This window comes from Rhipicephalus sanguineus, chromosome 11 (genome assembly GCF_013339695.2).
Source record: "Rhipicephalus sanguineus isolate Rsan-2018 chromosome 11, BIME_Rsan_1.4, whole genome shotgun sequence".
Lineage (NCBI taxonomy): Eukaryota > Metazoa > Arthropoda > Arachnida > Ixodida > Ixodidae > Rhipicephalus > Rhipicephalus sanguineus.
In genome coordinates this window covers 76,679,304-76,693,213 of record NC_051186.1, presented here as the reverse complement: position 1 = coordinate 76,693,213, position 13,910 = coordinate 76,679,304, and the positions used below count along the sequence as shown (strand labels likewise).

Genomic DNA, 13,910 nt, shown 5'->3' with positions numbered 1-13,910 from the left:
GTGACACCCTATTCCCCTACGTAACCGTTGTAGCCGGTACAAAAAGTCATGATGAGTCGTAGCCGCCATTTCTGTTTTGACGCGCTCGCCGCTGCGCTGTGGGTCTCAAGGAAATCGTCGCAAACAGACGACGATGAGGAGGACGATGATAACGAGGACGATGATGGCGACGACATCGCGCACAGCACGTGCGGCAAGCGTGCGAATGCGAGGAGACGACGCGAACAGCGCGGAAGGCGTCACACTTCTGTGTGCGATGGGACGTGATCGCGTCGATGGAGCCGCTAGGTGGGTGATAGTTGCACCCGGAGGCTTGTCGTTTTTTGAAACAAAGCTGACTCTGGTCGGTAATGAGGAGCCTGTAATTATTATCTGTCGCGCGCTGCAGCAAACGATGGGGCCGTGTTATGACTAACAGGCCCCCGGCAAACATTGCAGCAAAAAAAAGCGAGGCCAAAAATTTTGTGTCAGACCCCTTTAAGTGTACCCGAACTCTCCTTCGTAAAAAAACCTTCAGGCCTTAGTTTTTAAAGAAAATTTATCTCTATAACTTGACATTAAAAGATGGCCTATTTTCGCTAACTTGTATCTTCTCAAAGTAATCACAGTTTTGAAGTATTATTATTATTAGTTATATTATTATTATTATTATTATTATTATTTATTATATTATTATTTGCCAAGAAGGAGCACTGAATCAAAGAACGCTCCCATCTGCGAAGTGACCACCATCGACAGGGAATCTGACGACCACCTTGCAAATATTTTGTAATAATTCACTACTACATACTTCTGCTCAACGAAGCACTGCTTTTTTGTACACTGCGTTCAGGTCCTAAATGTACAAATTTATTTATTTATTTATTTATTTATTTATTTATTTATTCAAATGCCTTAGAGGTACAGTGAAGGGTATTGAGTAAGGGGGGTATCAGTGCTTACAAAAAAACAACAACAAAGAAAAATGCAGACAAAAAGCAAAAAACGAAAGAAAAAGAGGAAAAAATGGAACTAAACAAAGATTACAAGCAGCAGGATGCAACAACGATATACAATACCAGAATGCAACCAAATCCGGTTATCACAGAAAGTTTCACGATTAGGGATAGATACAATGTGATCTGGAAGACCGTTCAAAAAAATAATTTTATAACCATTAACAAGAAATTATGACACTTTACGTACAGAAAGCACAATTTCATTATTCAGCCATTCGGGATTCCTCAATGAACGTTGAAATTTATATACGCGTGAACTCTATCATTTCGATACCACTGAGATACGGCCGCCGTAGTATGAATCGAACCGGCGACCACGAACCCGACAGCGCGACGCTCGGAGTGTCGAAGACTGCATTTCGGGTGGTCAGGAATTGCGAGTAAAGTATTCATCATGGGCCTGGCTATACCGTCATAACAATGCTAGGGCATTTTCGTATTCATGTAAGCCCTGTGTCGCAGACGAGTTCCTAACCATGTTGCGAAAACTATTATTAAGCGTACACTGTTATACTACACTATACTGTACTATACACTATACTACACTACGCTACACTATGCTACACTACACCACACTACACTACACTATACTACACTACACTATACTACGCTATACCACACTACGCTACACCATGCTATACTACACTACAGTGCACTATACTATACTACACTACACTATACTATACTACACTATACTACACTACGCTATACTTAATACACTACACTGCACTATACTACGCTTTAGTATGCCACACGCTGTTAAGTCAGCCAAGACAACTCCTCGCGTGACGGCACCGGCAAAATTAAACTACGCGATAAAGATTTAATCGAGGTCTGACGACTCATTTAGCCCGCATCGCGCGAGTGAAGCTGAGAAAGTGTGGCTTCGTTTGGTATGAATGTTGTATAAATGCGGTACGCGAAGTTCGTTTGTCTTGTTGCACTTATTTCATAACCGTCACTCTGACGAAGAGGTGTGTGTGTGTGTGTGTGTGTGTGTGTGTGTGTGTGTGTGTGTGTGTGTGTGTGTGTGTGTGTGTGTGTGTGCGTGTGCGTGCGTGCGTGCGTGCGTGCGTGCGTGCGTGCGTGTGCGTGTGCGTGTGTGCGTGTGTGTGTGTGTGTGTGTGTGTGTGTGTGTGTAACCCGTTGCACTGGTTGTGATAGCATATCGAGCAAATAATATGTTCTACCATTCTACCCACTCCCTCCGACGCTTTACGCATTCCAACTTTTATAAATTCTCCGCTCTGATGTACCCGCACTATGATGGTAGCCTTGGTTGATTCCTCGCAGGCGTCGAATCGCGGTCAGGAATAATCATCCCTGATTGATTATCGCGCATCTTTTTCCGTATTCTATGGCGTAATCTATGGCGCAAGTTTGCTCATGTAATTCCAAACGTATCTCGGCGCATATTTTCTCAGAGTTCCACTCTTTAAAGCACGAAGGAGCACGCCCCGTTGTGCGCGCAGTCAGCCCTCGTCTTTTTTTTTTTTTAACGCTACATTTCAGTCCATGCACGCTTAATTTCGATTTCATTCTCACCGCACGAACTGTGCTCTTCGTGATAAATTCAGCCCCGTTAATATTGTAATGAAAGAGCAAAAACGCTGCGAAGTTCATTACAAGCAAATGAATGCATCCATGAGATGAAACCCTCTGTCGGCAATCTTCCGTTCTACAAGCCTTTGAGTCAGTCCTATTACGTGACAGCGCCTTATGTCATCACTCAGATATAACTAATTCAGTGCACCGCTACGACTGCATGCTTCGTGATGCCCGTCTGTTCTGTATCCTTTCATTATACACACCCGTATTGCATGGGAAACACGAAACGTCCATTTTCTTCAGGCTGCATATCATCAAGTCGTGCTCGCTTCACTAATTACAGCCGCCTTCCCTCCAACTGCTCGCGTTAGCCCTGCGATTCTGATGTACAGGGTCCGTCAAAAGTTCCCAGGCCACTATCCCATGTATTCCTACGGCAGCGTGGCCTGGGAACCTTTCACGGACCCCGTACGTCGCTATATCCGTGTGCTTTGCTGCATCCTGCCACGGTGCTTCACTAACTAAGGCGTTCGCGCTACTGACTACGAGGTCGTCCGTTCGATTCCCTACTGTACTGCGGTGTCTTCATATACGCCGGGAAGGTGAATGAGCCCGTCGTGACTCCCCGTGCAGCTACGAGACCTTAACCCCCCCCCCCTTCCTCCCCCACTGCATTTCTGAATTTGTTTTATTGTTTCGATATAAATTGTACATTTAGTGGCAAAGAATAACACTGCAGTGGCGACACCTTCGTTAAACACGTATGCGTCTCACAAAGGAAACAACAGGGCATGGCGCACTCCAGTACGGCGAATGACCGATGCAATAAAGCGTGTCTTGAAATGAAAGGCGCCACCTTAGACACCACGAAAGTATAAGGCAAGAAAACGTTTCACTTCGACTTGCATCATCTTGCACAGAGCGCATACGTTTACTTGGAGACATCCTTACTATCACTGGGGTGGATAGGATTCTAGCCACCCTACTATTACCGGTCCAACGGAAAGCACGTTGCCAGTCTTTAGGATACGAAGCCGCTACGCTAGTACAGCGCTGCCCACTGACCCAGACTGACCTATGGATTATTAAGGCGAAAGCCTTAGGTGGCTCATCAAACATGAAAAGTGACCGTCGGCGTCCTGCGTCGGCAGCGTCAACACGAGTCATGCAAAAAAAAAAAAAAAAACATCACGTGATGACGGCATTACGTGACGTCATCGTGACGCCACAGATTGCCAAAATTTGCGACGTCACAGAACGTGACGTCATCACATGGCATCGTCGCCTTGCACTGCCTCCGTGATCGGTGGGCCGTTCTCGGAGGCATCGTAAAATCACGTGAGGCGCAGAAAGCTTGCAATGCCTCCGATCCTGGAGGCAGTGCAAAAGCACGTTGGGGGCAGACAGCTTTCGAAGAGGGGCGAGGGAGTATCAATACATGGACTGAGAAGAAGAAGAAAAAAAAGAAGAAGGCGGCGGCTATCACCTTCGAGTCGTCTTAGGCGAATGCGCAAGGTACCCTGTGAGTTCCTTATTGGTCCGTATCATAAGCGTGAAAATACGGTTAAGTACGACTGTCCTCGTCTGTTGTTAGATAAGTATGGTAAGGGCCAGCTAGGTATCCCTGTGATAGCACAAAGCTGCCCGAAACAGCAACGCGATCCTGGTGACAATTTATGCAGCAGCGTGCAACAAAGCTCTTCGGAACATTTAAAGCTCGATAACAAGGAGTTGGAAACGAAGTTGCGGTCAAGATCATTCTGTAGCAACGGCTGCGCCAGCAGCTACAACACTTCCAAAGTTGTGTGAACAAGCGAAACGTTCTCCGCCGACGAAACCAACTGCTCGTAGTGAAGGACATTCCCGAGAAGCCTGCAGTACAGTGCACGTTGTTATCAATGAAGCAATTAGTATTACTGGAGATTGAGTTTGAGTTTATTCAATACAATAGAATACAGTACAAGTAGAAAATCGATCTAATACAGAAGGAGGTCCCAGAGTAAAAACTGTCGGGGGACCTCCTGTGAATACATGCATAAAATATGTCGAACAAAGATTGTCAACTGAGGAAAAAAACGGCAAGCGCATGAAACAAAAAGCCCCAAGCTTTCTAACCATTCTTACTTTCGTAGCGTTTTGACAACGTCACGTCGTGAGTCAAAACAAGCGCGGCCACGGGAATCATTTAATGCGCGAAGCCGAAAACAGGGACAGCTTTAACGCCGGTGTCCGGTTTCCGTCCCAGTCACGTGCGTCGTCCCTGTAACTCCGAAGTCAAGTGATCGTAGTTCAAACGTCGCACATTTTTTCGAGGTGACTGAGCCTACCGGCAGGGGTGATCGTCCCAGCAATGCCGGGGCACGTCGGCTGCGCAAAAGCCTCACCGCTGCGTAAGCGGAGAGCCTTCAGGTGTGCGAGTCCGCTTTACTGTCTCTCACTGAACGAAAGCGCCGTCGTTCCAAAGGCACGTGTAGCCCGTCACCGTAGCAATGCATTTTGGGAGAGAGCGAGAGAGAGAATGGAGGAGTGAGGGGGAGAGTGACGGAGAGAACGACTTCCCTTTCCAGAGGCTGACTGCGTCGCAAGAAAGAAATGAAGAGAGAGATAGAGTAATAATGAAAGAAGTGTAAAAAAAAAAGCAGAGTACTGGAATTCAGTTGTCGTTTCCAGGAAATCTGCTAGGCAGGGTGGGGGTTGCGGGAACATGTGCCGGCGCAATTTTATTATTTTTTTTTGCGGGAAGTTCCGTGCAGTTAGGTGACACTACAACGCGGGAGTCCGCGCAACCAGCACCGTCTGACTAACGTACGTGTACGCGCCGTAATGTCCGCGTAGTTAATAATGCTTCGTTCGAAAAAAAAAATGAAGTTGCAAAACACGTACAAACAAAAACACATACAGTGCTCGTATGGCTCTTCGTGCTGGTCCATTGTGTATGTGCCGTTTTTTTTTATGAGCATGCGTAAAATTTCGGTGATTTTGTCCACAAACATTCCGTGTTCTTTCGAAGAGCGTTTCAGTGAGGGCGACTGCTCCTGGGCCCGTATTCACAAAATTGTCTTACGCCAAAAAAAAATTCGTAAGTGAATATTTCAACCAATCACAATGCAGGATATAACATTAATGAAGCCGGCTGACCAATAGGAAAACGCACTTACGAAGGAACGGTTTTATGAATTTGGAGCATGGTTCCTCGTAAATATGTCTAGAAAGACAGCGGTTGGGCGACAACTCCTAAACAAAGTACGGCCACCGCATGCTAGCCACGCCGCACAGTGTCTCCATCATTACACGACATTCGACACGCAGATACACACAGGGTCTCTTGGGCCACATTCGGCTGCTCATAATTAACAAAGGATAAAGAACAGGCGCGTGAAAATCTAGCACCACGTAGTGTCGTCATTTATGTCTGTCCTTTCACGTTTTACACTAGTCAGGTCTGCGCTCCCACAATCTGCAGGAAGAAGCGCAGCATAAGAGAACTTAACGTAAAGATAGAAACGTAGCGTGAGGATTTAATTAGCATTTGCGACTTCCAGAGCGCGGCTACGAATGCGTTAAGATTAAACTGCGCACCTCATTTTTCTTGTCCGAATGACGAAACCGAAGGCTCGCAGTCACCACGTCACCGCTGCACGCATTTACTAATCCATCGCGAAGCGCAGGCAGTAAGCGGAGGCAAAGGGTTAAAAACAATAAAAGAATCGGAACCAGGGCGCCGGGAGGGGAGGTGACGTCGGGTAAGTCGGAACGCCGGGTTTCGACAGTCTAGAAAAAGATGCCGACAAAAAAAAACAGAAAAGAAAAAAGAAAAGAAGCGTTACGTGATTCGGCTACTAGATCTGGTTGTCGCAGCACCGGCCGGCTGCTTCCGCACGCCTCTCCTGTCTGGACTCCACCGCTGCCCCGACGGCCTCCGTTTCACGTTTACGCACGTTCCGCCGTTGTACACGTTCGTCGATAGGAGCACCGCGGGCTGACGTCCGAGAATTTCTATTACGCTGAATCGTTCGTACACCGCCCCCCTCCCACTTTTTATTTTTTTTATTCGGTGTGTCCAAGCAGCCCAGACGCCCACGAGGAAGAGATCGGGACTTCCATTGTATTACGGGCACGTTGTGTGGAATGACCATCAGTGCTAGCATACGTATAAGACTAGGAAGGGGGCGGGGAGGGAGAGAAGCGTTCAAACGTTTGGTGGACTACATTATATACTCGATATGCTATCAAAGCCGGTGCAGGAGGTCAGTAGAATCGTATAACTAGACATGCACTAAGCTAATGCGATTGCTCGAAAGAGACAACGTGTTCAATAAACCCGAACAGTGCCCGATAAACGAAACACCGTATGAGGACGGTGCTTTCTACGTCTGCGCCCCCTTAATGAAACAATACTCGTATAGCCCGGCGCTTACAATTGATGCGTCGCGCCCTCTTCAAAAGAGCGCATGAAGAGGAAAACTTAACAATGATAATACCAGGGGTTTTAAATGGCAAAACCACGGTATGATTGTGAGGCACGCAGTGGCGAAGGGCTCCGGAAATTTCGACCATCTGGTGTTCCTTAACGTGCAGTGACATCACGCACTACGCGGGCCTCCAGCATTTATTTCGCCTCCATCGAAATGAGACCGCCACGCCCGGGATCAAACCCGCGACCTTACGCGTCAGCAGTCGAGCACCGTAACTACCGCACCACCCGCGGACAAAATGAGAAAGACTTATTCAGATCCTACGCGCAAGTACGAATCTGCAAATGGAAGCTTCACTGAAGCGAGTCGTACAAGACGTTTTACAACTGACTGTGGTGTGATGCACTGCGTGAACTTTTCTCCTATTTAAAGCGAAATCTCGTGCCATGCTGATGCTTAGCCACCACGGATGTCATATTTTCACTCTCGTGCAATTTTTATGTTCATGCCGTACACCTTTCAAAGGCTGTAATAAGATTATAACGAACTGTCTGACAGATGAAAAGTGCGATGAGATGTCTAAAAAACTGTGCCGTGTAGACGAAGGCGATTTAGGATACCCGTTGAGAGAAGACTGGCGATGAAGAGCGCATGCGCAGGGATCACACATGTGTAGCTACATTTAAAGATTGGATACAGTCATGTAGAAATGAAGCGCGAACAAGATACAAGCCAGAATAGGTTTGGCTAGATATCCGCCGAGATACTGACCGAGCTAGCAACAGTCAAACCCGACCCAGAGAGAAGGCAAAGAATGCTTCGCCATAGAAATGCGCACTTACCGTAGCAAAAGCGGCAGTCCCGCCGCTTCCTTGCACTTCAAGCCTTCCGAGAAAATTCGTTTCCGGCGCGGTAAAATGACGAGTGTTTTAACAATCGCTTCTTTTCGCAAAAGTGTCTCATTTACCCAAAAAGAGAAATATGGCCGCGAAATGAAGCTCAATACAGCCAACGGCAAGGGTGCTTTCCTGCTAGGCTCATGAGCAACGGGAGAAACACCATGCCACTTCCAAGGGCCTGTCGATCTTTTTTATTGCGATACGCAACTACACAAAACGTTACCGACTCTCTCACCGCCACCACTTTGCTATGTTTTCATGCTGGCTAGTTAAGTCTTATGGCAGGCTGTTATACGAGTCCCTTATGCCGAGCGAGAATTCGTTGATAGGAAGGCCTGAACGTTCATTGGGGATGTTCAATAACCTCGGTTGCTTTCCGGTCACTGAAAGGATTATTCAACGTAGAGAACGCCGGTTTCTTTTGTAGCATTGCCCCGTCACCTTTTGCAAGGCTGGCTTTCTTTCTTGACTGAGAGGCAAGTCCAACTTATGCGTCTTTGCAGGAGCGTAGCCAGAAATTTTTTTCGGGAGGGGGCACCTCCTTGATCTGAAGGGGGGGGGGAGGGGGCAGGCAAATGTGATCGAGTGTCATCTTGAGCTCTGCATGCAACGGCCAAAAATATTTTCGGGGGGGAGGGGGGGGGGCACGGGCCCGGTGTCCCTCCCTCCCCCCACCTGGCTACGCGCATAAATGTAAAGCTCCACGCACAGCCGTCGCTGACACTCCCAGAGAGAGTTTGCATAGACGTCTATCCAATCACATTTACTCATTTTCGTGACGTCAAGCACCACTCATGTATTTCAGGCAGGTGATGTTCCCATACAGACACATGCTTGTTTCGCTGGTTTTCGGCAAATAATCTGACATCACTGCTCGGGGAAACGTAGTAATTCATCTGGGCGTGACGAACTTTTAAATATTAATGTGCGTAGTATTTAAGTTAGCAATGAAAAAAAAAGCGGGACGTAGCTTCCACTAGTAGCGCAAGGCTAAAGATATAGCGGAGCTGATCGGCACCTAGCTGGTCCTGGCGTTTCGAGGTTATGCCAAAATTCTGAATCGTCGATTTGCATGCGGCTATTCCAAGTCTCGGTAAAGCATATGAACGTAGCCCTCCGCAGCAGTTCGTCGTGGTTAACGTCTCTAGCGTGGCTCTGTGGCGACCTCACGTTGAACAAGGCCAATGTAAACCCCGACAATGGCTGCCCGGCAAGCTCGGCTAATCGCCTCGTCACGACTGGCGGAGCACAGCTGCTGCGCGCACTGTCGCGGCGGGTGGGCGGAGCCAAGCTCAGGTGTGCCGTGGTGACGTCACAGCGCATGCGCAGTCGCGCGCAGCTGGCAGGAGCTCTCGCAGCCGTGTCTGGGCTCGCGAAACCGACGCAAGAGTTCATGCACAACTGTGCTACCAGTTGCTATGCAACGCGCTGTGACGTCATCGCTGCGCGGTTTTTGTAAAGGCCCACCCATTGCACAGCGCTCAGGCATTATTAATCATCATTGTCAGCAACAACATCAACAAAGTGTGGAGCTGCGCAGATGCGCATGTTGCCCTGCGGACCCGTAGAGGGTACCTCGCGCCGATTCGCAAAAGGAAGAATTATGGCGTAGCGGGCACTTCGCAACTGTACTTGCAGTAGACATTCTAGGATAGTTTGAAACGGCCAATGTTACGCCCACAGACGTTCGTTTTCTTGCGACAAGGTCGAGGCGTCCATCGAGAACCGGCTAGCAACTGAGAAGACGACGCGCACGGGGCCCGATTACGCTATCGCGTTCTACTCTTGAAGGCGAAAAGCTGGAGCGTCCTCCAAGTTTCATTCTTAGATTGTAACCGACCATAGTTGTCACGTTCGTTTCTAGATGTGAAATTTCGCCGCCGCTACAGACGAAGTCCAGGTAAGAGGTCATGCCATGTGCTCACCGGACTTTGGGTAGGTGACGATGAAGACGTCGTCGTTTCGTATCTTGAAGTCGGCCAGCCCCCGGATGACGTGCGGGTGGAGCAGGTAGCCTTGCAGCAGGACGCCCTTGTAGCTTTGTGCGCGCGGTACGGATGCCGCGTAAGTGGACCAGGCGGGGTCTCCCGCCACCGCGGGGTCTCTCTCTGCCGGCAGCACCTGGTCGTCGTTCTCGGGGCACTTGCCGCTGCGCCCGGCGCCCGTCAACAGGGCGCCCAGCGGACTGCTGTACAGGAACTTGAGCGATATCATGGTCAGCAGCCTGCACCAGAAGAAGAGAGCGGGTTCGAGGAACCAGTCGTGTATGTGCATGGTTCGCTTAAGAACATCATCAGACTGCCTTAAAGGGACGGACAACTCGACTGAACGTGTGCTTAGATCCTGATGGAAATGAAAAGGCCGGGAATTCTAGTGACAGCATCAAGCAACCTTCTCGCGGTTTGAGTATAATTATATTTATAAGTTGCATCTCAAAGTCACAAAAGACATGCATGTAGCGAAGCTGAACAGCCTTGTTGTTGCACTATGAAGTCGTTCCATTTGCTGTACCTATAGTCTGATGCTCTTATGCGCAGCGTAATTAGCCCTTAGAATAAGAATATTACTATCAATCCCCGCTATATGCTGTGATGCCTACGAGGTAAAATGAGTTCACACTGAGAAACGGCGCTGCCTTCCCAGCAACTAGTGGAACATGACATGTCAAGCCACGACGCATGCGCGTGGGTGCACGCCTGCACAGCAAGCCACAGCGCACAGACAAAAACCGACAAGAACATTTATTATCAATTACGCAACACGTACGTCTTCTGCCCCCGCTAAACATTTTTTGGTATGTTTCGAAATTGCATAAGTGCGTCGCATCATGGTTTTCCTGGTGGTTCCCCTTTTTTCTTCGGCATGTCATACTCTCCGAGCCTATGTAATTATTCGCATTTGATACGTTACGCGACGAGTTACGAATAAACCAGTTGCGAGTTTGCGTTCCATTCGTTGTCGTCGCGTCTCTCATCTCCGTTCTCTTCTGTAACTACACTGCGCTGGAATAAGGTATGAACAACCACCAACTATAGCGAAATTCATCTCTATTCTGAACGCAACAAATAAACGTGAATTCGTATGCAGACAACACTGGTGCTTTTATGTGACCATCGTGTGCACCTAAATGCACTATGGCTTTCATTTCCTTCCCTGCTTGCGCTCATTGAGATGCAGCTTTCAGGAGAACGGAGTGACCGCTCAAGACCACGGCGGTTTCAACTACGCGTGGAAATACAACAGGTCCGATAGTTTGAACTTCGAGGTGGTTACGCCCCCGAACAACGGCACTCGCCGGTAAAGACCGCTATAGTGAGCGAATAAACAGCTCGCCACTATAATTGGGCATACATTATCGAGAAGTTACGCCGCGACAATGGCTGCGACAAATGCCTGTTCCATAAGTGAGGCCTATTCTTCCTCCCTCGTGATGACGCGTGTCTCACAAATGATTAGAGAGCAAGCCCCGCTAGACCTACAAGGCTGTAATGATGCCATGAGAACACGGAACCGGAAATGTCGTTAAAACAGAGGCAACGAGAATAGACAAGCTTTAACTACACGTAAAATGGGTCGTGCATGCTGAATTTGGTTCATTTACTCATTCAGGTCGGGTTTACGCTGTAAACGAACATACAGGCGCCATATTGGAAGGCCTAGCCTTGACGGGCTGCGTGTTTTAAAGGAACACAATGGGAAATATTATTTCTGTTGTACTAGTAAGTTAATCTAAAAGGATAAAAAAAGTCTGCAATCGGGCTTGAACAATGATAAATGCAAAAAAAAGGAAACGAGGGGGGGGGGGGGCGACGCTTTCCACCACATGACTTTTTTGTAAGTACTCATAGAGGGCCTGCATACATGAGATCCTCTTGCAGTGATTCGTAAGCAAATACATCAGCCAATATTGATGGTGGACATACCATTAGCGGGGCGGATGGCCAATGGGGGACCGTGACGTCGGTTGCGAACAAATAGCGTTGTGAATACTGTCTCGGGTGGCTAGAAGGTCGCAAGGGTAACCTAAACACGAGACCACGCTTCTTAATGTCAATCTATATGGTCTAGGTAGAGTTGGTAGGATGTAATTTATCGCTCAATAATTTATTCACGGCTTACTACCCTTCTGAAACGTTGTGTACGCCATTCAAATAATTCCTTAGGTTTCCGTAAGACTCTTACGGAATATATGGCGGATATATGAAAAATACATGGACTCATCATAGATTCTGTACGAAAACATACAGAGTTATTGTAATGACGGAACTTTTCAGTAGGGGGTAGCAGCTGAATAATCATTGCTGCGACAGTAATCGTATATAAAGAAAATAAAATAAACTTCGAGTATCATCCGGCATGGTTCGTTTCGAAATTACGCAACAAACTCGTCGTCATTTTTACCCGGGAGACGGTCGTGCAACTCACGCGCTGGAAATCACTTCTGAGGCGGAGGTGCAAAGACTTCTTCTACAAGCATAGATGATCACCAAGACACTCGCCTCTTCAAAGTCTTTCACGAAGTCTTTCACAAGTCCTTCACAACAAGGGACGGACGTGCAGCACGCAGCGGCCGCACGCACCGCGCACAGGCACTAGGAGTGATGCTTCGGGACGTGCCCGGAGTTCACCATCGGGCGGCGCGGACAAAACAAAGGCACGTCCGAAAGGCGGCGACGGCCGTACACGGACTGACGAACCGGCGGGGACAGTCGGCCCGATTCGGGACAGGGGCGAGGAGGCCGGTCGAAAAGGGGAGAGAGGCTCGCGGAAAAGAAGACACCGGCGCTGCTTTGAGCGACGGGAGAGACCGGAGCGTAGGGAGAAGGGGAAACTAGGTCTCGTGCCGGCCCGGCCGTTCCAGCCGCGGCAGATCCGGCCGGGCCCCATCTCTCCCTTCCCTGTTTCCCTCATACTTACGAGTGTTGCGGGAAGCGGCGACGGGGGAATGGAGAGGGGGGAGGGTATCCACTAGTGTCTGGTACCGAATGGAAGAGAGAGAGAGAGGAGGTGAAGGGAAAAAGTGGTGCGCCCCGCCGCTGACGGGTCACCATTGATTGGCCAGGTGGAACAGAAGGCGCGCCGCCCCGCGCTCCCGATTCCCGGGACGGTGAAAAAGTTGCAAGGAGGGAAAAGCGGGCGTCGCATTTAAAAGTACGCGGGCCCGAGCCGAAGAGGTTCGCGCTTAGGTTTTCAGCTGAGGATTTAGCAAAGAAAACAAAAACAGTTAATCTTCTAGCTGTATAGGTCTGCCACACAGACCATAGCTGGGTTCGCACTTAGGTTTTCACGTGAAGATTTAACCAACAAAATTGATAGCGTTAGTTAAGCTTCGACACCACAGGTGCATTGCGCTGGCGTACACGTGACCTATTTAGCAGAGCCAGTAGATACAATCCGCACTCGATGTTCCTACGTCACATCTCCCAAAAAGAGGAGGTGCTGAACAACAACTCAAGTTTAGACAGCTGACGTATTCTTTCGCAGAGCTTGGCTGCTGACCCGACTATCGCGTGTTCGATCCCGGACGCGGTGGTCGCATTTCGTTGGAGGCGAAATGCTATAGACGCCCGGGTGCTGTGCGATGTCAGTGCACGGTGAAAAACACCAGATGGTCGAAATTTTGCGGAGCCCTCCACTGCTGAGAGTCACATAATCATATCACGGTATTGGCACGGAAAATTCCAGATATTATTATATTTCGCAACTAATTTCATTCATTCGCAGGAAAACGTTCAGGAAGATGACAGCCGCGAAACTTGTTATCGAATTTCGCGTTCATAAGTGTGAACATTGGAACAGCACTGTCGCCGGTGCCAATGTACTGTTTCTCAAGCTTCAGTCGTTTTCAGGAAAGGAAGTGCTTTAAGTTTGCTAAGTTTAATCACCGTCTGAATGCAACGCATTCATGATTTTACGTATCAGCAATGTGCTATTGGACGTTGCGACAATTCATGATGTGATGGCGAGCTGATGTCAGAAATTGAGGTCAACCTCTGCACCTGTTTCTCGCTTTTACTTACGCTATGCTTACGAAGTGTCTCCTACTGTAG

General features: G+C 48.5%; 1 protein-coding gene across 1 annotated transcript in view; it reads right to left on the bottom strand.

Annotated features, from left to right (window-relative positions):
• Positions 1-13,910, bottom strand: part of LOC119374491 (sulfotransferase 1B1) — a 70,298-nt gene that overhangs the window by 31,011 nt on the left and 25,377 nt on the right. The window contains exon 2 of the mRNA XM_037644602.2: positions 9,786-10,084. Coding sequence (XP_037500530.1) covers positions 9,786-10,084 — 299 coding nt within the window. The remainder of the gene's footprint in view (positions 1-9,785; positions 10,085-13,910) is intronic.